At 41.9% G+C, this 26,360-nt stretch overlaps 1 protein-coding gene across 1 annotated transcript in view; it reads left to right on the top strand.

Moving 5' to 3' along the window:
• Window positions 1–26,015, top strand: part of TRPV1 (transient receptor potential cation channel subfamily V member 1) — a 72,042-nt gene extending 46,027 nt beyond the window's left edge. The window contains exons 13-16 of the mRNA XM_077480265.1: window positions 10,471–10,781; window positions 15,425–15,552; window positions 18,160–18,275; window positions 20,852–26,015. Coding sequence (XP_077336391.1) covers window positions 10,471–10,781; window positions 15,425–15,552; window positions 18,160–18,275; window positions 20,852–21,009 — 713 coding nt within the window. The 3' untranslated portion in view covers window positions 21,010–26,015. The remainder of the gene's footprint in view (window positions 1–10,470; window positions 10,782–15,424; window positions 15,553–18,159; window positions 18,276–20,851) is intronic.
• Window positions 26,016–26,360: the final 345 nt, after the last annotated feature.

The raw sequence follows: 26,360 nt of genomic DNA, 5'->3' as shown, positions 1-26,360 counted from the left end.
GTATAGGGCAGCGGTCAGCAGTAGTGCACGGCAACCCTATCTATTGTGGACCGATAGCGGTCCTTACAGAACAGCAGACTGTACCGCACCCAAGCCTATGTACCGTAGCACCCTAGACAGACCAAGTTACCAGTCCTGATAAAGAGCTTTGTGGAACAAGTGAGTTGTGAATGATTAGCAGACTGCAGCAGAAGGGCAGCAGTCAAGTATAATATTCTTTCTATATTTGGAAGAAAGAATATTATACGTGTACAAGCCTATTACCGTACCACTGATACCAGTCCTGAAAAGAACCTTTGTGGAACTAATAGTAACAGCAAGTCTTTAAAATTATCCTCACTGCCTGACACACTGCTTCCTGCCTGTCCCTATACAAATTGGCAAAAAAGAGTAGGCTGGAACGATTAGCTGGAACAGCTCTTTTGTGGACCTGATAGTAACAGCTAATGATGATGATGATGATGATGATGAAGAAAGACTAATCTGGCTGAGCTGTCCCTAAAATAGCAGCATACAGCGCTCTGTCCCTTTATCTAAACTGACAAAAGAAACTCAGGCTGCTGACCTAACACCTATACCAGTCCTGAAAAGAACTTTTGTGTACCAAATAGCTAGCGTTTTCTCTGTCCCTACTCCACACAGGATCCTTTCCCTACAGTGACAGAAGAAAGAATGTAAAATGGCCACCGGATCGGGTGTATTTATAGGTTAGGGGGAATGTCCAAGTGTCCATGAGCTGTCATGTCTCAATTGGTTGTCCTGTAACACATGATAAACGTGTCACGAAAGGTTAAAGTTCTTGTATACATTAAACACGTAAGTCCGCCGGGGCGAACGACGGAAAAAGGCGTTCGAACCCGCGGACGGCGAAAGTCGGAAATTCGCCGCGAAACGACCGCCGGGCGAACCGTTCGGCCATCACTAATGCTGATCTCTATTTATCATTCACACCTTTAGGCTGGATTCACACCTATGCATTTTTAGTGCTGTTTGCATTTTGCAGATTATTTACCATGGTTTCCTATGGAATACGTTCTGTAGTGCAAATCTGCAAAATGCAAAAAGCACTAAAAATGCATAGGTGTGAATCCAGCCTTAGTGCCATATTATTAAGAACAATAATTCAGGATCTTCTTTGTCAAAGTATAGAAATATGCTCTGACTTAGTTAAGTGCATGAGCATCACCTCAATCAAGAGCTTCATTGTTTGATAAAGCTCCTTCTGTGTTCACCAAATCTGGCATGCATAATCCTAATAGTATGTCCAACATAATAGGGATCTCATGGGTATCATAGACCTTACCATATTACTTACTGAGTAGTACAAACAATGAACTGCTGTATAAGGGGTAGTGATCATAAAATAATTTTATTCATAATTTAACCAAAGCTGAATAACAAGCCATGGGTTATTCACATAGCAGATAAAGGTGGCCGTATAGTCGTATAGTCATCCAGGACAGGAAGGAATACCATGTCGAAGACAACAGGCTGCTCTTCACTTTCACATTTGATGTATTAGAGAAAGATCCCTTCCCTATCGCCAAACCTATATTAGCTAATTTGATTAAAAGAGCATATCATACAGGGATTGTATATAAAACGGAGTGTTTTTATAGATCACGACAGTAGCCCCTATTTTAATGACATTCCCAAGGTCCATAAAAATCCCACTCATTGCCAATATGAATGGCCTCATCAACAGAGTATCTCAGTATATTGACTTCTTTTAGCAACCTGGTGTGATTTTAGTACCAGCCTACATTATAGTGGTAATAAACTCTTATTTTAAAGGTTGCCCTACAGGTAAGCTTATAATAAGTCATACCTAAGTAACTTGTAGATGGCCTAAACTTGCACCATTTAGTAAATATTCACATCAGCTCAAGCAAATAATGCCACGAGGGGCATGTGCAGTATTCTCTGCATTAATGGCACACTGAGCGTTCTGTGAATGTGGAGCGCCTTGCCACGATGGTGATTCCTGTGCATCATTGCAGCCGGATCATTAAAGTACAAACAGACGGAATCGCAGGAGGTCTCCGTTTGACAGGTAAGTCTGTCATAATATGCTAGAATGAGGTGCATACTAGCACAATATGGCATAAACCTGCAGGGGCCTCAATAAAAAAAAATATATATATATATTGTAGAGTTTAATACTGCTTTAACCACTTGCTTACTGGGCACTTAAACCCCCCTCAGTCCCAGACCAATTTTCAGCTTTCAGCACTGATGCACTTTGAATGACAATTGCGCGGGCATACAACACTGTACCCAAATGAAATTTTTATCATTTTTTTCCCACAAATGGAGCTTTCTTTTGGTGGTATTTAATTACAGCTCGGAGTTTTATTTTTTGCTAAACAAACAAAAAAAGATGCAAAAAAAAATCATGTTTAATAGTTTGTTATAAAATTTTGCAAACGGGTCATTTCTCTCCTTCATTGAAGTGCGCTGATTAGGCGGCACTGATAGGCTGCACTGGTGGGCACTGATGGGCTGCATTGGTGGGCACTGATAGGCTGCATTGGTGGGCACTGATAGGCTGCACTGGTGGGCACTGATAGGCATAGTTAAGGCGGCACTAATAGGCACAGATAAGGCGGCACCGATGGGCCCAGATAAGGCGGCACTGATGGGCAAAGATGGGCACAGATAAGATGGCACGGATGGGTGGCACAGATGGGTGGCACGGATGGGTGGCACGGATGGGCACTGATAGGTACCACTGATAGATGGGACTGATGGGCACTGATAGGTGGCACTGATAGGTGGCTCTGATAGGTGGCACTGCTGGGCACTGATAGGCGGCACTGCTGGGCACTGGTAGATGACACTGATGGGCACGGATATGTGGCACTGGGGTGCAGCACCTTTGTTGAGGCAGATTGTGGGCACTGCTGGGTGGCACTGTGGGCACTGCTGGGTGGCACTATGGGCACTGCGATTACCGGCTCCGTTATATCACATGATCAGCTGTCATTGGCTGACAGCTGATCACGTGATAAGGGGTCGGGATCGACCCCTTGCACGGATCAGTGATCAGGCGAGTCTCATGGACTCGCCGATCACAGAGCGTGCCGCGCGCGCCCCTCAGGGGGCGTGCAGGCCGCTCGTGCACAGGACGACGTCAATAGACGTAGTCCCGGAAAAGGAGATCCGCGCTGTAGCCGTCATTTGGCTATAGCGTGGATCTCAAGTGGTTAAAGACTCCCCCTACCTTTTAGATACATTGCAACATTGCTATTTAAAATCAAGTTATATTTGGCTATCATTGGATGTCAGTTCAAGTTATACTTTACATCCAAACCTCATAAGATAAGACTCAAAGCATCAGGTTATTTTCTTTACACTAACAATATCATCAAAATTTTTGGTTTTGGGAAAAACAATGCATCTGGTTTAAAAACCCATTTGCAAAACATTTGATTTATCATGAGAGCTAAAATATGACGTGGTTATCATCTAGGATGGATCATTGGAATTTATTTCATCCTCTGTTTAATATTACAACAATAATCTACGTAATATTTATTTTACATAGTGTATGTAGCTGCTGTTTATAGTGTCTGTATTTGAAGTTATCCTCAGATATGATGGACAATAAAATCTCAAAGGAATCATTTTAACCACTTCAACCCCAAAATAATTCCCCCCCCCCAACGAGCAGGCCATTTGTACGATATGGCACTGTGTTGCTTTAACTGACAATTGGGCGGTCGTGCGACCCTGTAGCCAAACAAAACTGATATCCTCACAAATAGAGCTTTCTTTTGGTGGTATTTCATCACCTCTACAGTTTTTATTTTTTGCATTATAAACAAAAAAAGACTGACAATTTTGGAAATTTTTTTTTTTTTACCATTTGCTATAATACATATCCCCAAAAATGTAAAAAAAACAAATGTATTCATCAGTTTAGGCCAAACGTATATTGATTGGTTTGCGAAAAAGTTATTACGTCTATAAAATAGGGGATCGATTTAGGGACTTTAAATGTTGTAATTTTTTTTTTACTAGTAATGGCGGCGATCTGCGTTTTTTTTTTTTTATCGGGACTGCGACATTGCGGTGGACAAATCTGACCTTAAGTGACACTTTTTGGTGACCAGTGACACCGATACAGTAATCAGTGCTATAAAAATACACTGATCACTGTATAAATACACTGGCAGGGAAAGGGGTTAACACTAGGGGGCAATCAAGGGGTTAAGTGTTCCCTAGGGAGGTGCTTAATTACTGTGGGAGGAGTGGACTAATGGGGAGTAGAGAGAGATCGCTGTCCTGGATCCGCCTTATTTATATTGGCAGATCCCCGTTGTGACAGAACCCACTGTCACTCTGTATTTTGGAAGGGGCTGTGGGCTCTCCTCCTACCCACAGACTATGAGATTTGGAGGGCTATTTGCCATCTCCCACCACCTGGAGAAGATGCCACCTCCAGACATTTGTGTCCGCGGTCGCCGGTTCATCTGAGTGTTGAGTTTCCATTGGTTCTTCCTTGTCCCCTACCCCCTCTATGACAAGGCTAAGAGGAGTGTCCCTAACTGTGTTGGTTTTTAATAAACAGTTTATGCTCTGGATGTTTAACCCCTTAACACCTGTGTGGCTTGTCTCGTGATTGAGGGGTTAAGGGCTGGTTATGGTGAGTCTGCAGGCTGCGGGTGCGTTTGGAGGACTGGAGACACAGGTCTGGTGGAGATGCTCAGCAGGGGTATCCGGGAGCCGTCACAGTGGTGGCAGCAGTGAAATGTCTCCTGCAGTCCGGGACATCCAAATCACCACCGGGATTCAAGATCCGGCCAGCGGCCGAGGAGCGATAAGGGGACCAGCCAGCATGAGAGCGAAGTTCGGGAGGAGGCTGCAAGGCATGCGGAAGCAACATCGGGGACCAGTGACAGAGCACACCATGCTCGGTTGGAAGGATGAGATCTGCCGGCAACTCTGGCAAAAGACGCTAAGCCACAAGCGGCACCATCAGGGGAATATCCTTCCGTCCTCCACAGAGATGTACTGGACACAGTACCGTGCCCGAGAGGTGTTCCTGAGGGAACAACCGCGAGATGAGTGGAAGATGGAGCTCAGAAGATTGGTCCGAGAGGAGATGAGGCTGGACGCCAGCTACAGAGCCCTCCGGTGGTTCGCGGCTCAACTGTGGCTAGGTACAGCAGATGGCAGCCCGACAGAAGGCATTGGCTACAGCGGCGTGGTGCTGCTCCATCAAAAAATGTACGGAGACCCAGACTTTGGGAGCATCGAGGAGTGGCGGCTGGAAGACATCCTGGACTTCCGAGATGAGGTGCTGGACCTACCAGAAGAGGCATGTGACCTGGAGGAATTGGAGTTTCTGGTTGAGCAGGAATGGGAGCTCGAGATTGGCTACAAGTGGCTGTTTGACGGGTGGGTTGAGACGGGCGCTGGAAGGCTGGTAGATGGTAATCAGCAGCAAGTCCAGAGTATCGCATCCGGTGCCCAGGCAGAAGCGCTGGCTACGAGGCAGAGCGCCGCTGGCCTCTGCCCACCATCAGCGTTAGATCCAGGGAGTCCGAGGGGTGACCTCAGTGAGCTGTTTCCCCAGCAGCAGATATTCCCACCAGGAGTGGAGAAAGCAATTCTCCCTCCCAAGCACTTGGACCCTACCCCAGTGCTTATATCCCCAGCATAAGTGCTGGCGAAGGAGCAGAGTGACGCTGGCCTCTGCCCACCCTCAGAATTGGATCTGGAGAGTCCGAGAGATGATCTTCGGGAGCTGTTTCCCCAGCAACAGATATCCCCACCAGGAGTGGAGAAAGCAATTCTCCCTCCCAGCACATGAACCCTACCCCAGTGTTTATCCCCCCAGCAGAAGCGCTGGTTACAGGGCAGAGTGCTGCTGGCCCCTGCCCAGCCCTCAGTATGCTTTTGGAGGGTTTGGGAGACAGCCCCAGTCAGAAGTCGCCCCAGCGGCTGGTCACAGAACCGGGAGGGGAGAATACCCTTCCCCCTCTCCAGCGGCTGAACTCTACCTTTGTATATGTCCCCCAGCAGAAGCGCTGGCTACGGGGCAGAGCACTGTTGGTCTCTGCCCAGCATCAGAAAAAGAGATGGAGAGTCCGGGAGATAGTCCCTGCAAGATACCTCCCCAGCAGCTGGTAACTACACCAGGAGAAAATCAAGTACCTTTTCCTCCCCAATGGCTTAGCAATACCAGTGTAAGCTCCCTACCGGCTGGCATCAGGGCAGAGGATTATTCATCTGCCCCAATACCTGCAACCAGGCCCCGGATCAGGGGAGTGTGAACAGCTGTTCCCACTCTGCAGTGGCTGTTTTTATTCACGGGACACCGTATGTGCGGTTTTGCGCCCCAGCGCCAGAGTCATATTTTTCCTTTTTCTGTTTGCTTGGGATGGGAATTTGTGACTAACGCAGGTCCAGACCAGTTGAAAGTCAGTGACCTGGTTAGTCAGTTTTTAAAAGGGGAGAAATGTGACAGAACCCACTGTCACTGTGTGTTTTGGAAGGGGCTGTGGGCTCGCCTCCTACCCAAAGACTATGGCCCAGCAGAGAACGTGAGATTCGGAGGGCTATTTGCCGTCTCCCACCACCTGGAGAAGATGCCACCTCCAGACATTTGTGCCTGCGGTCCCTGGTCCATTGGAACCGGGTGAATGCAGTATCTGTGGCTGGGCTCCTGGAGTCGTTCCTGCCTACCTACACCTTTTGGACAGGCTGGGGTAAATATATACTTTTATTCCACAATGTACTTTTAGCTGATAAAGGTATATACAAGATGGCAGTATTCCCAAAGCGTGGGGCTACAAGACTTGGGGACCAAACGGCATTGAGATAATGTAATGCTACATCCCTTCTCTCACCCCCCCCTCCCCTCGTTTCTGTGTTAAATGTGTTGGGTCAGGGCACATAGACAAAGGTGGGGGAGAAGGAAAGAAAAAGGAACATTCCTCCATATTTGGTGGACATGCCCCAAGATCAAGATATTCTGCTGGGAGGAAATAGCCCCATGGGTCAAGAAGATGTCAAAGGAGCATATAGAACTATTACCTGGCCATTTTTTTTCCATGGGACTATGGATAACATAAGAGCATATAAAAAATAGTGTAACACCACATTTACTAAACTCTGCAAAGAGGATAGTACACAGACACTGGAAACAGACCACAAGCCCTACATTAGGAGAATGGAAAAGGGAGGTGGATGAAATGAGGGAGGTGGAAAGGTGGGTATACAAGACCAGAAACAAACAGGATAAATTTGAAAAATTATGGGAAGAATGGGGAAACTATGCCCAAGAAATAGAAAGCGAGGTCATTGCCAAAAAATAGGGTTTGGCTCTAAAGGGAAAACTGATAAAGGGAATAAAACAAGGAACTAACCACAACATTTTTATCTTTATTTTTAATTAAAGACATTAATGTAAATGTGTGATTATGTGATGTATGGCGATGGCGGAGGTAGGTTCCCCCCACGGTCGCTGCTTGCACCCCAGGGGGATATTAAGTAATTATACACACAGAGCACAAGTAATTGTGTATTTAGATTTATAGAGATTTATTTGTATTCACATAAGGACACAAAAGGAAAGGCATTTGTATAAATGACACTATAAAAACATGATACAAATACTTGTAGAAATAAAATAAAGAAAAACGCTTAATATTATATATATACAGAAATATTGCTCATGTTAATACACATGGTACATTCCATTAAGGGAGAAGGGTGGGGGTAAGGAGGGGAGGTATAATAAAATAACACAAATAGAGCACAAACAAATGAAGTTTTAAACAAAAGAACACAAAGGGAAGGTATCCATATAGACGACACAATAAAAATAGAATATAAATAAATGTACGGAGAGAGAAAAGGAAAAAAACAAGAAAATAGAATAGAATATTATTAATTTTTTTGGGGGGAGGGGGAGGGAGGAGGGGGGGTGGGGATAGGCGTCGCTGGGGGAGCCAATCACGGGGGTCTACACATATTTATAAGGCGAGAATTGATACTCTCATTTCTTTGTCTTCTTATATGGGATATATCATGTCAATTTTGATTGTAATAAGTGAGAAAATGCTTAATAAAGTTTGCATTATTGGGAAAAGCTGAAAATTAGTCTGGGCAGAAGGGGGGTTTAGGTGCCCAGTACGCAAGTGGTTAAAAGGACCATATCCAGGTTATGTCAATAACATGCTCCTTCCTCTCCCCTCAAAGTGTTCACTTTATTTGACCTCTTATAATATATAAATAAGCAGGTCAAAGTACACTTTATAGCAGCACAAGTCTCTCCTATGTCCTCCTCCATTTGCTGCAGGGACCTGAATATACAGCCAGTGTGTTCATTATGCACCTCAAAATTACTCCGGGGTTTTAGGAAACACAAGCCAGAAAATGCCATCATCGCGTAACTTTTTATTAAAACATATGTTCATTAAAATGCACTTACATTTATTGTGCCTTAAATAAGCACTGAATAAACCAGCCAGCCAAATACATTATACTGTAACTGCGCCGCTGTTCCGCTCTCTTCCTTGAGTCAGCATGTGCTCCAATTGGTGGATGTGACATCAGACCAGACGTCCCGCTCCTATGCATTTTCTTATTCACCAGACATCCCCAGGAAGCACATGGATATGATCCTTTTAATCACAGGATTTTGCCTTTAAAGTGTCACTAAATCCACATCATAAGACAAACTATCAACAAATGCTATATTAAATGCTGTTCATACTCACTATGAGATTTGATTTTTGTATGCTGCAAAAAAACTGGTTGATCCTGCTGCTCTCTATCTCCACCTTCTGTTCATGTCCCCAATTAAGCTAAGAATTTTACAGCTGTGGTGCCAACTCTGCACATGCTCAGTTTTCAGTGAGTTTCTATGCTGGGCATATCCTCCCTATGACATCTGAGCAGCCCATGTGACTATAGTCATAGATGTGGGCATATACACAGTGGTAAATGACAGCCCATTCCCTTCCTCTTCCTCCATGTCCAGCTCAACACAATGGGGGCAGGATATTACATGTAGATTGATGGTGGCTTCACCTCCATCTTATTCTAAGACACAGGCTGGAGGGGCTGGACACAACCTGTGACTGGCAAAAATCCTCCCACACCATGTTATTCCCACAAAATAATAACAATTTGATTTCAAATATATATTTCTATGACCGTTGTAAACAGTTTATTGATATTATTTATTTAATTATATTTACTCTGTATTCCAAAGACTGTTTTTTTTGTTTTGTTTTGTTTTTGCTTTTTTTAACAGATGTATATCGATTAGGAAAAAGGTACTTAGATGTTTTTTGTTTTTTTTAATTAAAATAATTACAGTGCTATAATCTACATACAGAAATAGAAGGGACAATGTAAATGAAATATTGTGTGTTTAGTATCACTTTAAGCTGTCACTTAAAATGTGGACATTGTGGACACTTTGCCGAGTGCAGTGTATATAATTTTTAAGGATACAATAAAATTATTTGCACATGGATTATGGTGACACACTTTATTTGTGAGTGTATGTGTTTTTGAGCACTTTACTATTTACACAGGTTTTAGGACTCGAACCACACTAAGTTTCCCGAGTGCTGTTCATATTTTTAATGTTTTATAACAAGTAGGAGTATGTGTCATACACAACAGCTGGGCCTTCTTAATTTATAAATTTTAATGTATTATTGCTCTTAGCCCTTGTACACATGGTCGGACATTATGACAAACCAAATCCGTTGGATTTTGTCAGACGGATTTTGTCCGACGGATTTTGTCTGAAGCTGTTGCCTACACACGGTCGGACAAAGTTGTCGGAAAATCCGATTTGTACATAACGTGATGACGTTATTTCGTTAGGATGGGACTACGTTCAGGCTAGTAGCCAATAGCTTTGGTCTAGGAATTTGATCTGAGCATGCGTGGCACTTTGTCCATCGGAGTAGGCTACACATGATCGGAGTATGTCCGATCGGAGCATTTTGTCGGAAAATTTTACGTACAAGTTGGAAAACTTGGTCCGTTGGATACTCCGACAGAAACAGTTTGATGGAGACCACACACAGTCGGATTATCCGACAAAACATTCCATCGGAATCTCCGACCGCGTGTACAAGGGCTGAGGTTTTATGTCCTCTTTTATCACACAAATTTTCTTTTTACAAGCATTGCTGGTTATTTTATTTATATATTACAAAAAAACCTGAGTTGGACTTACAAGAAACTTACAATAAGCTTACAACAAATTTGAGAGATAATTTACTTCTCTGATTATTTTAGTTTTGATTTGGAGAACCTTTTAAAATCGCTCTCATGATCTCACTGATGTAGAAAGTATGCTGTGTCTTTCTAACAATTGTGTTATTTGTCTTTTAAATCTTCAAAACCTAAAGCCTGGGGGTTCAGATATTTAATTGTTATTTTAGCATGTCTTCTATAACAATGATCTTTAGTTTCTCCTTGTTTATTCTGTAGCGCTGGTGACTCTTATTGAAGATGGAGACAGCACTAGGAATGAAACCAGTTCATACACAAAACGCTGTTGTAAAGCAGATCCGGGCTCTTACAACAGCTTGTACTACACCTGCCAAGAGCTGTTTAAATTTGCCATCGGAATGGGAGACCTGGAGTTTACTGAGAACTACAAGTACAAGACCATATTCGTCTTCTTACTGATTACATACGTCATTCTAACCTACATCCTCCTGCTGAACATGCTCATAGCTCTGATGGGGGAAACAGTGAACAAGATTGCTCAGGAGAGTAAAAGCATCTGGAAACTGCAAGTACTGAAGCTTTTCAATAATTTTCAGCACAATAGCATTGTATATCTGTGATGCTTTTTATAAATCTGTTTTTCTATTTTTTTAATATTTGGAAAAAACAACTTAAAACTCCAAGTGAAGCTACCCGTGCAGGGGAGAACACTTGTATGAACAACAAAGTGAGGGTTGGCATTTACAATGGTGAACAATTGGCTCTGATACCGCCCACATCCTTCCAGAACAAGCTCCGAGTTGCCTTTTTAATTAAGGAATTTAGAGGTTTCAGTGCATAGGTATATAAGAGCATTGGGTCTGAGTCTTATAGTTGGAAGTAGGGGATCATATCCACTGCTGTGGAGGGATTAAACAGCCAATGAGCCCACAAATTGCAAAATGTATTTTTTACAATGCATTGTAATACATTTCCTGGTGTAATAAAGTAGCAGGCCCAAGAGTAAAATCGTTGTGGCCATGTGCTCCACCAGGCCATGATTCTTTTTATAGTGTAACATTCCATTTTACTCTGATGTCACAACATGCACTGCAGGACCAGCAGAGTCCTCCTTTGTGAGGATGCAGATGGCCGCATATAACCCAGGGTGTCAGAGGTCTGACGCATCTGGGTTTCTTGACTCAATGGTAGTGCCAAAACATTGTGCTTTACTCTGCGCCAGATATAGTTTTCCAGGGCTTTCCTGCCCACTTTTTTTTAAAAGAAAGTCAAAATTCATGCAGGCATGTCTTCCCACACAGGGAGTTCTCACCATCACTATGAATGAAAAAAAAATTCAGCCTCCTGGCTCTCGTGCGGCAGCATTACTGCTTGTCAAAAACCATGAAATCATACAGAGACAGAAGTACAGTTAAATCACACTTGTTTACTTTTATTATTAAAAAAGAACAAACGTAGTCAAAACATAGCCAGAGTTCAGTAACCAGAATGGATAGTCAGCCAAGCCAAAAGTCAGGGGTCAAATTAGTGGAACAGCAAGCAGGATCTGGAGCCAGAAGGGATGTCAGCAAAGCCCGTCTTTAAACAGGAACACAGGAGATGTTTCTTGTGATGTTGACCAAGGCGAAGGCAGAGACCCTCTGGACTGGACAGCTTAAGTAGGCAGGACTGGCGAGCAGTATATGAACAACAGCTGAGTAACTGGAGAGAGATGGGAGCTGGCAATTAGCCAACAGCTGAGCGGCCAGCTCAGAGAAGGAAGGGCTGAGCCCAGCCCTGACACTGCCCCAAGTACCTCTTCAGAGTCCCCCTGACCATAAAACACAACCCATTGTTTACAGATGCTGCACCCCAGCTCTGCATCTTTCTTACAGCTTCCTAGCTGCCCTGTCCCTAATGGACTCTTTCTACAGCTTCTTATTAGCTGCTCTGTCCCTCATGGACTCTCTCAGGCTTGGACCTTGGCCTGTCCTAACCTGGACACCATGGTACACACCAGCACCTCCCACAGCTCCCTTCAAACACTGACCTCCTCAAGAGGATGGGGCTCAGCGCTAACGTAAACCACCGCATTAAACAGTGACACAAGGTCACCCTGCCACAGAGGGAACAAGAAAATGCCAGCTGTCAGGGGAGCGAGAGATAAGATGAGTAAAACTTTGTTTTAGTATTTATCTAGAGAAAAATGAGCATCTAATGCCATGTGCACACGACTGGACTTTCCGGCAGACTAGGTCCGAAGGGATTAGTCCGTCGGACAATCCAATCGTCTGTGGGCTAGTCTGATCGGTTTTCGAAAAAAAAAATCTGACAGACCTAGAAATAGAACATGTTTCAAATCTATCCGATGGACTCAATTCCGACAGACTAAAAATTGGGAAAAACGTTCGTCTGTGTGCTGGTCAGACAGATCAAATACGATGCAAGGGAAGCTATTGGCTACTGGCTATTGAACTTCCTTGTTTAGTCCCGTTTACGTCATCACGTTCAAAAGAACAGACTTAGTCCATTCGTGTGTGGCCAAGTCCATTGGAACTCCGCTGAAAGTCCGTCGGGCCTAGTCTGCTGGAAAGTATGGTCGTGTGTACACTGCATAACTCTTGTAAAGTGGGGGAAGCCCCCACGCAAAGATGGTTTATAAATTTCTCTGGAATTCAGAATTCTCTACCCTTTTCACAAGCGAATAATCACTTTTTATCTGTAACTGTTGGCATATCTAACTAAACATTGGCGCCAGTTATACATTATATTATTATTAGTGAAAGGAAAACTAATTTTGACCAGTCTTCTGTTTGCTTTATTTTGTTAAAGCCTAAGTTTACCTACAAAAATAAAAGACACAAAAAAGAATACAAAATCATAGAAATCTTCAGTCCTCCGATGGGAGTGGAGTAGGGGGCAAAGTAAGGGAACAGGGTGGGGACAAACTGTGGGTGTGTCAATATTGACTAAGAGTGGGAGGGGCTTAAAACTTGACCCTGTGTATAGAATGCACATAAAGAAAGAGGGTTGGGACTTTAAATGAGGTGTGTATATTGTAGCTAATCAAAGGAATTAGTGAAAACATGAACAAGTATATATTTGTTTGCCATGATTGAGTAGGTACATAGCAGACATTATATGCAATAGTGGCACATAATATAACAAATCGTGTATCCAAATCATTTACATGTTAAAAACATGAATAGAATATACAATAATATTGTCCTCAATAATAACAAGATCACTGTAATACAACAGTTATAATCCACAGTATTGCCTTGATCCAAAGACCATGTAAGTATGTGTGCGTTGCATCTAGGTTAAGCATGACGCTTTTCATGGAATCTACACAATCATCAGGGGCGGATACATGATACAGCTATGAGGAGAGGTAAGCGTATCAAAATCAACCATTCATAGACAAAAATTGCAAAAGAAAGAATATACATACAGGGAGGATAAATGGTCATCCCTGTAAGACTCACATATCTGCTTAGTGTGAAACAAACACACCGCCAGGGTGCTAGGGTCAAAATGAATGCCTGGTCCTGAAGCTGTGGTAATAGGGTCCAACAGGAACACAGGGAGCATGAATTTAGGTGTAACCCCGAGTATCTGGAACAGTGGGACAGATGGACTCCATTCTGTGGATCAATAAATATATGAAATATCAAATGGTACTGAAAATATAAAAATGCAAGCTAATCAAAGAGAGGAGCCCAAATAAAATAAGTATAAACTGATATCAAAACAAGGTAAGTCCCCAGAAATTGGTAAAATCCTAGGATTAAAACCCGTATATGAAATGAATGTCATAATAATAGTGGTAGTTACCTGGTGTTGCTGATATAAGAGTAAGGACCAGCAATGTATGGTGCAGAGCACAAGATGTGTATCAGTACATTCCATGTACCATTCCAAGACAAATGCATTTAACACAGTCTGTGGCCTGTGTCTGCATGCACACTGCCGGCGTGTTGGACCGATTTGTTTGCCTTATTCCCTCTGGGAGCTGCGATGCCTTCTTGGTGCCCCTCCCCTGTCCCCCCCACCCAATTCGGGGATGTGGGTGGGGTGTTTTTCTGCCTTGGAATCAGCGCCATGCTGCCTCTTGTGCAGTTGGTGCCTTTGGCACCCTCTGCTGACACAAGCAGGTGTCACCATCTTGGCTGACGGTGGGATGGACCTCTGGGGTTCAGTGAGTGGTCTCTGCCCTGACTCTGGTGTCCATCCTAAATGTCATGCCTTGCGTGACGCTGGGTGGGCTCCTCTCTTTGATTAGCTTACATTTTTTATATTTTCCGTACCATTTGGTATTTCATATTTTTATTGATCAACAGAATGGAGCCCATCTGTCCCACTGTTCCAGATACTCTGGGTTACACCTAAATTCATGTTCCCTGTGTTCCTGTTGGACCCTATTACCACAGCTTCTGGACCAGGCATTCATTTCGGCCCTAGCACCCTGGCGGTGTGTTTGTTTCACATTAAGCAGATATGTGAGTCTTACAGGGATAACCATTTTATCCTCCCTGTATGTATATTTTTTCTTTTCCAATTTTTGTCTATGAATGTTTGATTTTGGTACACTTACCTCTCCTCATAGATGTATCATGCATCCGCCCCTGATGATTGTATAGATTCCATGAAATGCGACGGGCTTAACCTAGATGTAACGCACATCTTGTTTGTGTTCATGCTGTATTGTTTAACTGCAGTTGAGAATAGTTAACTTGGGTACAACCAGCCTGCTGGATTTTACATGTGATTATTGCTAGCAGCTATTATAGCTGCTAGCAGTATTCACTGTGTTCTCCTGCTGGGGACACCTTCCCCCACCGGGAGAACACAATGTCTCCACGGGAGGTATTCCTCTGTGAACACTATCTATGTTTATGGGGAAATCAAGTGGTTGTAGGAAAGAAATTTGCTCCGTCTATGACTGGCATTACAAATTATTTGGAACATAACCAGTTCATATATTTGCAGTTCAATTCTGTATGTAGCTGTCTGCAGTTCAGTATTAGGTACACAATGGTCATGGTAGCCTGGGATTGTCTAGATGTGACCACAAGTCTATAAACCTTTCTTTGAAAACAGAAGCATGTATTAAGACAAGGTAAGACGAGTCCTCATTAAAATTATCATTACACATTGAGCAGGTCTTCAGTATTTTGTTAAGCAAATATATTTATACTTAGTCTAATTTGTATTCATGTATTTTTTACAGAGGGCGATTACTATATTGGACATCGAAAAAAGTATGTTGACCTACTTCACAAACAGATTCAGATCTGGAAAATCTGTGCTGGTGGGAGTAACGCCTGATGGCAAAGAGGATTACAGATGGTGTTTCAGGTAAATTTCGTTTTATATAACGTCATCTATCATTAACTGAAACCATGAATTTTAAAAATAGAATATTCACCTTCCCACAAAAGTATTCCAGCATTTGAAATAATGCTGTTGCAGTGCAGAATCTACTTCAACAGAATAATACACCTTGAAGCTGGCAAACAAGGTGGCATTCAGGTGTCGCTCCTTCTCTTTTGTTCTTCTTTGGCAGTGGACAGTCTTCAATGATGCAGAGAGGCAAGTTTGACAGGTGACACCGCCTGCCAAACGTGCCCATTGAGATTAATGGAGCTGCACAGCAGCTGTAAGCCAAGCGCATGGCTCGTACTTAAGGCATGGTCCTGCAATATAAAATGACAGTTTGGCAGAGGGAAGTAAGCAGATTAGCTGCAGTCGCTGATTGACAAAGGTTTTCCAGCTTGTCTTTTTGACAGAAGTCGATCTAACAATCGACTTCTTTTGAACAGGGATGGCCACGCACACGCATCAAAATTTGCCCGGTCCCTGCTGAACCAGCTAATACAGTATTTGATCTGTCTATGGCCAGCTCGAGGCTTTGTCAGCCTTAAAAGAGTTAAAAGTCGCTATCTGCACCAGCCACATTGACAGGCACACTCGCCAGAGTTTAAAAAAAGCTCAAAAAATGTATTTATAAAATGATATAGTTAGGGAATATGAGACAAATAGAATGCAACATTTAAAGTGTACGGTATTGTAAGCCTTAACTTCTACTTTAACTCTTTTTTTTTTTTTTGCAAATCTGTTTATTGGGATTTAGACAGTGAACAAGCAACCAAAAGCAAAACAAAACAAACAAAAACAAAAACACATACATCGGTCACGATTAGTGTTACAGGCGTGACGTGTATAGAGTTGCAATATAAGACAGTGTGTTACATACAAAACATGTCGGAGAATTCAAGGCATCTCAACGGCCACAGATAGCCATCTCCATGTGCAGTAGGACGACTCGGAACTAAACCATGCTACTCAGATATACAACATTTACACTAGTGCATATTCCTATTCATTAACAAACGATAATGCGTTAAGTAGGCTGTGGGTCCGAGGCCGTGGAGGCATCCGCCAGCCAGCTGGACCAGACCTTGTCATATTTTTGCGGGCAACCCCTATTAACATAGCAGTCCTTGTAGAGAGGCAGGCTTTCGTTCACCAATTTTTTCCACAGGGAGAGAGGAGGAGGAGTGGGCTTACGCCAGCTGAGTGCAATGGCCTTGCGGGCATAGAAGAGAAGTAGCCAAGCTAGGGTGCACCGCGCCACAGTGGGAATTAGATGGTCTATCAGGCCCAGTATGCAAGTTTCTATAGAGAGTTGGAGCGATATGGAGGTGACCTGTGTAATGACCCCTAGTATCTCCTTCCAGTAGTCAACAATGGCTGGGCAGGTCCAAAATATATGAATGAAGTCCCCCGGTATTGTCCCACAACGCCAACATCCCAGGGGGGGGGGGGGCGGGGTTCATTTTGTGCTACTTTAACTCTTTACATTTCCTGCATGTTATGATGTGCGAAAGATTTTTGCTTGGAAATATGCTTTTCTTCCAGTGATAACACTGCTCCCTGCCCTCACACTCCAGTTTACTGTTCTGGCATAGCCATGTACCAGTCACACCCTTCAGCACATGCATCCCCACACTTATATTGTGAAGGAGAGGGAGTGTGTTAGCCCAATTTTGTTACTTAATCCTGATTACTGTGTACAATAGCTCTGCCTTAGCCAACCTGCATAACTGCTGTAACAGGAAAGTGGAGCGAAGTCCAGGAAAATAGAAGAACCTGATAGTAAAATGTCTCTACAGCATATCTGAATATCTTTTTTTGTGTGATTTCAGCTGAGTTGTAGTCTGGGAATAGGTTGTCCAGTTACATTATATGTTACAGTTTTTTTTCCATTTATGGACCATCTATGGTTTCTCTTTATAATAGTGAACTACATACTAACCAGTACCCTGAAATACTAGCTCCCCATAAGTACCGTGTAGACATCTGGACATAGAGTATACAATTTCCATTTATCATTTCAATGTGAGACTTCTATATCTGCTGTGGATGTGTAGGTACGTGGGTTACCATGATTCTAACAATGGGCATACTAATGTATTTTTGAAGGTCCTTGTGATCTTACCGCTTAACCTATGGGTCTTTCTCAGATGCCAAGGCAAAGATTGAGACATTTTTATTGTGGGCTTATTTTGTGGTCTGATAATCATTTTGAAAAAACACATTCTTTCCATATAAAAAAATACTTACGAAATATGTCATGCTCAAGCCTACTATCAAGCAGCCACAACAATTCTGTAGATGTTGTAAAAATATATGATATGGTGCTTGTTGGGAGATGGAAGGATTTTGTGATTAGGATGCTTTGTAGGATTATGTCATGCATAGTATGGATACTGTTGTCTATTAATGCCTTAAAAAATGTTTTCCTTGTTATCTGTTATTACAAAGGGATGCAAGAGTTATTACCTCCTGTTCTTTGTAGAATCCTGCATACTAACATTTGACTTTATCTGTTTCTGTTAAAAATTTAAGAAAACTTTACATATTTTAGTTGCAAACTGTATACATTTTCTTATATGCATGCAGAGTTGATGAGGTAAATTGGACCAAGTGGAACTCAAATTTAGGAATAATCAATGAAGATCCTGGAAATTGTGGAATGATGAAAAGCCCTCTAAATACGTCATTTCGGATAACAAGAGGTAACACAGACTGAGATGATGAGTTTTATATTGGCTATATGTTGTTCTGTTATAATAAATACCGTACAATCACAGACAAAGGTGAATTTGAATTTTCATACGTTTAAAATGAAAAAAACAGCATCTACCTAATTTGCCATTTATTATTATATCTCTCATTTATGCAAGATCAGCACAATTCATTATACATTCATTCTGGCATAAATGTTGTATATAAAGGAGACTATAGAAATAGTTATTATAACATTGCTAAGGAGATACTAATTGTGGAGAAGAGAAACTGCACCAAGTTATAAGGTATATAAGTTAATCGTTCTCTGATTGGAGGAGGTGGAGAGATGGAGCAGTGACAGTGGTGATGGAAGTCAAAGTAAAGGCTACTTTTTACTCTGCAAAATTAATTTGAACTTAACCTAGTGAATAACATGATGATGTGTTCAATTCAAGCTAAATTTCAGGTATTCTGCAACTTTTCAAAAAGTGCAGGCGCACTATGAGTTAAAATGGTAGTAAACCATGGATACAAAAAAAAGGAAAAAAGGCAATTGCTTATTGTGGTAGTATGCATCACATACTAGCACATTATGAAATTTTCACCTTGGAACTAAGCCCTCCAGCACTGTAAAGTCACTGCTGAGAGGGCTGACATTTTTCCTCTTCTCTTTCTTCCAGGTTCGTGAGCTCTGGTGCTGTGATTGGCTGGAGCGGTCAAGATGTGAATGTTGCGCATACACGCACAAGCCTTTGGTTCTGACACAAAGCTCTAAATTTGCCGGACTTTCAGATGACATGCTCCAGTGATGTCACTGGCTGCATGCAGGGCGAATATCTCCTAAACTGTGCACGTTTAGGAGATATTCATTTTACAGTACCTACAGGTAAGCCTTTTTATAGGCTTACCTGTAGGTAAAAATTACCAAGTGGGGTTTATAGCCTCTTTATGTTGAATTAAGTGCATGTTGCCTCCAGGTCTAATCACTCCTGGAGGATATACTCTGGCTTTGAGAGTAGAGAAGTAAACACAGCAGCTATGACCACATTCACAAAATACAAAGGCTTCTGTTAATGGGCAGCAGGCGTCTGGGTATCCTCCTGGAACAGATGTGGATATTAGAGATAAGTCTATGAGGCGACAGGTTCCTCAGTAGAATTAACTCATGGTATGCCTGCAGTTTTTACAAAGTTGCTGAATTCCTGGAATTCAGCTTTCAATCAATTAATGTGTAAGTACAAATCCAGCTTTTTTAGTTTCCCTTGCATATGACTTGATATGTAAAGTAAACATAGTTTCAGCTTGTTTTAATAAGCTAAGTGATCATTCTTTACCCCTTTAGTGACTCAACTCTTAATATGTCATTCCTATGTTTATTTATGACTAACTTTACTGCATATATTATATGCTACCATACATTAGATCAGAGGTGTCCACATTTTTGACCTTCCTAGGCCACATTGGAAAAAGAGGAATTGTCTTGGGCTACAAATAAAATACACAATAAGGATAGCTGATGTGCAGAAAAAGCCGGGCAAATCATAAGTTAACAATCACTGATATACTGTAGTTAATGTATCTATCTGAGTAAGAAAAATGAATTTGTTTGTAATATTTTTTATTGTAAAAATAAAAGAGGGGAACATAAAACTATTGTGATATTTGTTTTTGATAAACAAATGGATCAATATGTGGTTTGATGGATGTAGTAACAATTCTCAAGGTGCACATCAGATATTTTGGTTCTAATTTTGCCCTTCGTGTGCTTCACCCTTGAAAATAGTTGTTCACAAATATAGGTGCTGAAAACTGATGACATGAATAAGGCGTGATTGTGAAGAGTGAGATATTTTTCTTTGGGAAGATAAAAGTCCAGTAAAGAGACACTGTTCAATTTTTCTTTGGCCGCATGTGTTCACTAAGGCCGCGTACACACGGGCGGACTGTTCGCCCAACTTTGTTCGTCAAACAATCCGACAAACAGTCCGCTCAAAATTTGCATGAACGGACTTGACCACACACGATAAACGAACAGTCCGCTGAAAGCGTGCGCGATGACGTGAACGGCACGTACGACGGGACGAGAAATACGACGTCCAATACACTGCAATGCAACCTTCGCCGTGTAAATCCTTTCTGAGCATGCGCGAAACTTAGTTTGTCGAACAAGCCTACACACGAGCGGACTGTCCGCTGAAACCAAGTTTCAGCGGACTGTCTTACGGAAATTCCGAAAAACTTTGTTCGTCAGACTGTCCGCTGAAACTGTCCGCTGAAGCCCACACACGAGCGGACTGTCCGCTGAAACACTGTTCAGCGGACAAAGTTGGGCGAACAGTCTGCCCGTGTGTACGCGGCCTAAGAGTAACCGCATTTTTACAAAGAAATTTTAAAAATCATAATTTTTAAGTAAGTTTCCAATTTTGTGTTGGGCCCCATTCTTTGCCATCTTGGGCCGCATGCAGCCTGTAAGTCACAGCTTGTACACCCCTACATTGGATAGTTTGCCTTCAAATATTTTAGTAGTTCATAGACTCCCTTTAAAAAATAAACACAGTGATATATACTTGCATTTATATTTTAGGTAAAACATGGAAAACCTTAGTACCACACATCAGGGAATTTAGTATCAAAGGAAAAAGAGTGAAAGAACCTGGAGAAGCCAATGTGCAGCTACAAGCCATATCAGAGGCTTTGACCGAACAGGAATCCTTTGAAGATGGGACAACAAAGCCACTGTAAACTGATTAGGCTGATGTTTTCTTTGCAGTGTCAGTCTACGAAATATGGAATTTCTTGATATATTGTGATTTAGAAAGGCCGTGTACAGACTGATACTTACCTGCAACAGTGTACAACTATAGCAAACATGCCAAGAACAGACTATTCATATTGGTCACTGTGGTGAGTGTAAGTGTCCACATACAGCTGGATAACAGACAGCATAAAGTAACACTGTAAGGTCCCACTACACAAACGGAAAATAGATGAGGTGAGTATAGACACTGTGACCTTATTGATCTTTACATGACATCTGCTTGCTGTATAGTTGCTTAAGGCCCCTTTCACATTACTTTGGTGTGGTTTCCCTGCAGTGCAGGAGCATTGCAATGTTTTTGTACTTGTTAACTGCACTTTCCCATAGACTTCTATTAGATTGGTTGGTTGGTTTTGGTGCATTTTCTGAAAGGGCACCAAACATAGAGCATGCAGGACTTTTGTTGCGCCTGCACTCGCACCGAGGGTAAATGGCACCAAAGCAGTATGAAAGTGCTCTTAGTGTGACCCCAAACTGAAATTGTGGATTTCCCCGTTCAAGCTGTAGGAATTCCAGTCAATAAAGCTGACCACTGTGCAGGCTAGGACGGAGCTCATTCTGACATCATGGGGATCCCCGTGATTAAACTCTGGGGGTGAAGTGAAACGCACCAGGGGTGTGGCCTGGCTGGAGCCTGGGTTGAGGCTGTTGCACTTTCTTACCTGGGGTTTGCAGAGATGTGCGGCTCATATGGACATTTTCTTCCTCGTACAATGAAAGTGCTCTTAGTCACATTTAGGATTGGAAGAGTTTCAAGTCTGTATGTAGCCATACAAAAAATAATAATGGTGGTGTTATATCATTGTAATCCACTACCATATACCTTGTGTTAAATTAAAGTCTCTTGTCTTTCATAGTTAGTCTATGTGCCCTTGTAAAAAAAACCAGTACTCCTTGTTATTCAGATTTTCTATTGATAATTAATATATTAATGCTGGATATTATATGGAATGTGTCACTGATTAAGCAGTTCAACCATTCTGCAATTGAATGCTTACCTAAAACCTAACTTTAGTTAAATGTTTTAAGTCAGCAGTCAGCTCAAGGGACAGGGCTTACATTCAGTGAAAAGTGTCCCCTGTGCTAGTGGCTCTTCAGGTACTGTAGAGGTTAATACAGCTGCTGGACTTGTCATAGGCACTCATCAAGTATGCTGATTATGCCCGTACTTTTTTGCTTCCCTCCTTCATTCATAAGAGCTGTCTTATAGCATCCAACAATGAAAAGCATTCTGTGAATGGAGGAGGCAGTCACCTGCCCCTCCTCCATTCATGGAACACTTTCATATAGCACAGTGGAGGAGGGAGCAGAAAGGGCAAGCATATTCCACACTCTTGATGAGTGATTGTGGCATGTCCAGTAGCTGTATTAACCCCACAGCACTGGAAGATTACTGCTGGGGGGGATATGGGGAGTAAAGAATTCAACTAAGAGAGCAGCCTTATAGGGTAATGACACCTATTGATACCGTCACCCATACAAAAATAAAAGTATGAGTTTTATACTTGGAATTACATTTATCTTGTGTTTTGATCATGCTGAACTCATCATTTTCAAGGAGCCTCACTCCTCTTTTAAAGTGTTTGTAACCCCAACACTTAATATTCCTGATGTGTGCCTGCTGTACCATGTACTTGTATGAAAAAGTACCCTGTTCTCTTTTTATTGCTTCCTTTGTGTGAAAAAACGACCACACTAAGAAGAAGACTGTGGTCAGTTCTCTAGCTATGCTGGGAACTCTGCCTGCTCTCCTCCAATGATCAGACTTGTCCTGACACACCTCCCATGCACAGCCATTCACTGGGAAGCTCAGTGTGCTGTTGCTCCTCCTCCCCCAGCTCTTGGGTTGTTTTACAAGGTGATCATTTACAATGAGATATGCACTTCTTTGGCTATTCCCACTAGTCCACCTTCTATTACTTGATTTTCTTTTTCTGGGTCTTCTATAACAGTGGAATTGAAGCAAATGCCGTTTTTCACTACAATCCAATAGAACATCTGAGGGAATAGACCTGCCTGGTTAGTTTTGGATAACATTGGAAATGGGTAAAACCTCATGACATTTTTGATGCTGTCTGTGTCCAAGGGGGAGACTTCGGCCGCGTACACATGGGCGGACTGTATGGCCTACTTAGTCCGTCATACAATCCGACGGACAGTCCGTCATACTTTCGAATGAACGGACTTGACCACACACGGATGCACAAACAGTCCGTCGAAAGCTTGCGCGATGACGTGTACAGCACGTACGACGGGACTAGAAATAGGAAGTCCAATACACAGCAATGCAACCTTTCGCCGTGTAAATCCTTTCTGAGCATGCGCCATTCTTAGTCCGTCGAACTAGCCTACTGACGAGCGGATTGTCCGCTGAAACCAAAGTATGACGGACAGAATTTCGAAAAATCCGAAATACTTAGTACGCCAGACTGCACGCTGAAAAAGTCCGCTGAAGCCCACACACGAGCAGACTGTCCGCTGAAATGTGTTTCGACGGACTAAGTAGGCCATATAGTCCGCCCGTGTGTACGCGGCCTTCATGTCACTTTCTATGTTAAGAAACTACAGGAAATGAGAGGAATCTTCTCTTAGACAGCTGTCCCCATTGGGAGATTTTCCATCTATTCTTAAGATTTTCAGTTTCAGTATTTTTAGTTCCAATAAAAATGGGATAAATGGAAAGGGTGAATCCCCCCAAAATATTGTCTGTTAATACAATATTGGCTAAAGTGATTTTTACTTTTTCCTAGGGTTCCCAGGAAGACACTGTTAAGCATGGGTTCAAACCATGGGTTCAAACATCATTTGTTTTAAACAGTATGTAAAAACCTAAATATTTTTTGTATAAAGTACAGAAGGAGTATTACTTTAGTTGGGTTTGTTCTGCCATCCAAGGTGCTTTTAGAGCATAACGTTAAATCAGAATCAGACATGGATATTGAAAGAGATGCATCTACTCACTTCTAATGTGTTTTCTGCTGCATAGTATTTGCTAAAAGGATACCTAAACTATGTTTTTTGTTCAGTTGTATTTGTTTTTAAAAAATGTTTACATGTTTATAAATGGGTATTTTATATTATTTAAATTATTTAGATAAAATATTTGCTTTACAAATAAATATTTATTTTAGGGCACATGAGTGATGCTCACTTTGGAAAGCATGAACAATAAAAAGACTCAGTGTTGCCTGCTTGCTTCTAGCCTCTCTATACTAAAGAAAGCACTCCTATCTCTATATTTGCTGGTAAAGAAATGTATGTTATTAAGCTATTTTCAGTTGCAGCTGGGGTGTATTTATAGCAAAGCTTTTTTTGTCCTTCTGGATAGAATAAGGAATAGTTAAAACCACTGTCAGAAATGATATCCCATCTGTGTCCCATTGGGAAGATTTCCCTTTCCTGTAGACACAACAAGAATTGGGAAATGTAGTCTTAGCCCTTGTACACACGGTCGGAGAATCCGTCAGAATGTGTCCTATCGGACCGTGTCGTCGGATAATCCGACTGTGTGTGCTATAAATCGGACTGATTCAGTCGGAATATCCGTCGGACCCAATTTTCCAACATGTTGGAAATATTTCCCGACCGACTGGGCCGATCGGACATCCTCCGATCATGTGTAGAGAATTTTGATCGGACCAAGTGCCACGCATGCTCAGATCAAATTCCTACATCAAAGCTATTGGCTACTAGCCTGAATGTAGTCCCATCGTAACGAAATTACGTCATCACGTTCTGAAAGATCGGATTTTTTCGCCAAAATCCGACGGGCAAAATCCGACGGATTTGGTTGTGGAAATCTCCGACCGTGTGTACAGGGGCTTAGACAAGTGTCACCCCAACAAGTTTTTTTGTTGGTATATTGTCCCTCTATTCTTTTTCTAGCGATAACCCACAATTTTGGATTTCCACTATTCCACTATTTATCAGTCTAACAAACAGAGCAAGTGATTTGTACGTTTTATTTGTTTATTATAGGTATAATGAATGTCCCTAAGGGGAACACAAATAGCAACAAAAACCTAATAGGGGTTCTTATCTTTCACCACTACATAAAAAAGAAATGTAAAAAGCGTTTTGGATCAAATATAATTTGAAGGAGTTTATTTTTCCCCAAGTTATTAAAGCCACTTTTTATCAATTCCACTATAACACCGCCCCCGGTTTGTTGGTAGTATATACTTTGGCAAAGGAAGGTCAAAATATGTTTGCCATATAAGTCTTAATAAGACTATAAGAAGGCAATTGTTCTGCAATTCATTGTAAAAGCCACATATATGTAAAAATGTGCAAAAGAATTATATCTTTATTCTGCACTACTGTACATTATTTTGTATTGCATTGGCTGCATTTTACTAATACTGGATTAATAAAATGACCAGACCGATTTTCAGCTTTCGGTGCTTTCACACTTCGAATGACAATTACTCAGTCATGTAATACTGTACCCAAATGATTTTTCTGTCCTTTTTTTCATACACATAGAGCTTTCTTTTGGTGGTATTCGATCACCTCTGGGTTTTTTATTTTTGGGCTATAAATGAAAAAAGACCGAAAATTTAAAAAAAAAACGCATTTTCTTTGTTTCTGTGATAACATTTTGCAAATTATACATTTTTCTTCATGAATTTTGGCCACAATTTATACTGCTACATATCTTTGGTTAAAATAACCAAAATTAGTGGATATTATTTGGTCTTTGTGCAAGTCTACAAGCTGTGGTGCAAATCATAAAAAATTGATCACACCTGATGTACTGGTGGCCTGTCTCATTTCTTGCAACCCAAACAAGCCAGGAAAGTACAAATAACCCCCAAATGACCCTTTTTTTGAAAGTAGACATTCCAAGGTATTTAGTAAGAGGCATGGTTAGGTTTTTGATGTTGTCATTTTTTTCCCACAATTCTTTGCAAAATAAAGATTTTTTTTTTCTCACAAAATTGTCATTGTAATAGGTTATTTCTCTCACATGGCATGTGTATAGCACAAATAACTCCCCAAAATACATTCTGCTACTCCTCCTGAGTATTACGATACCACATGTGTGGGACTTTTCCACAGCCTGGCCACATAGAGAGGCCCAACATGCAGGGAGCGCCATCAGGTGTTCTAGGAGCATAAATTACACATCTAACTTGTTGACTACCTATTACACTTTTGAAGGCCCTGGAGCACCAGGACAATTACACGTGGCACTGATGACAGATGGCACTGATACGTGGCACTGATGACAGATGGCACTAATATGTGGCACTGATGACAGATGGCACTTATA

Source organism: Lithobates pipiens, unplaced genomic scaffold, assembly GCF_037356315.1.
Source record: "Lithobates pipiens isolate NorthernLeopardFrog02 unplaced genomic scaffold, aLitPip1_a1.2 Scaffold_16, whole genome shotgun sequence".
NCBI classification, from domain to species: domain Eukaryota; kingdom Metazoa; phylum Chordata; class Amphibia; order Anura; family Ranidae; genus Lithobates; species Lithobates pipiens.
Note: the sequence above shows the minus strand (reverse complement) of the source record. Positions and strands in the feature narration are given on the sequence as shown.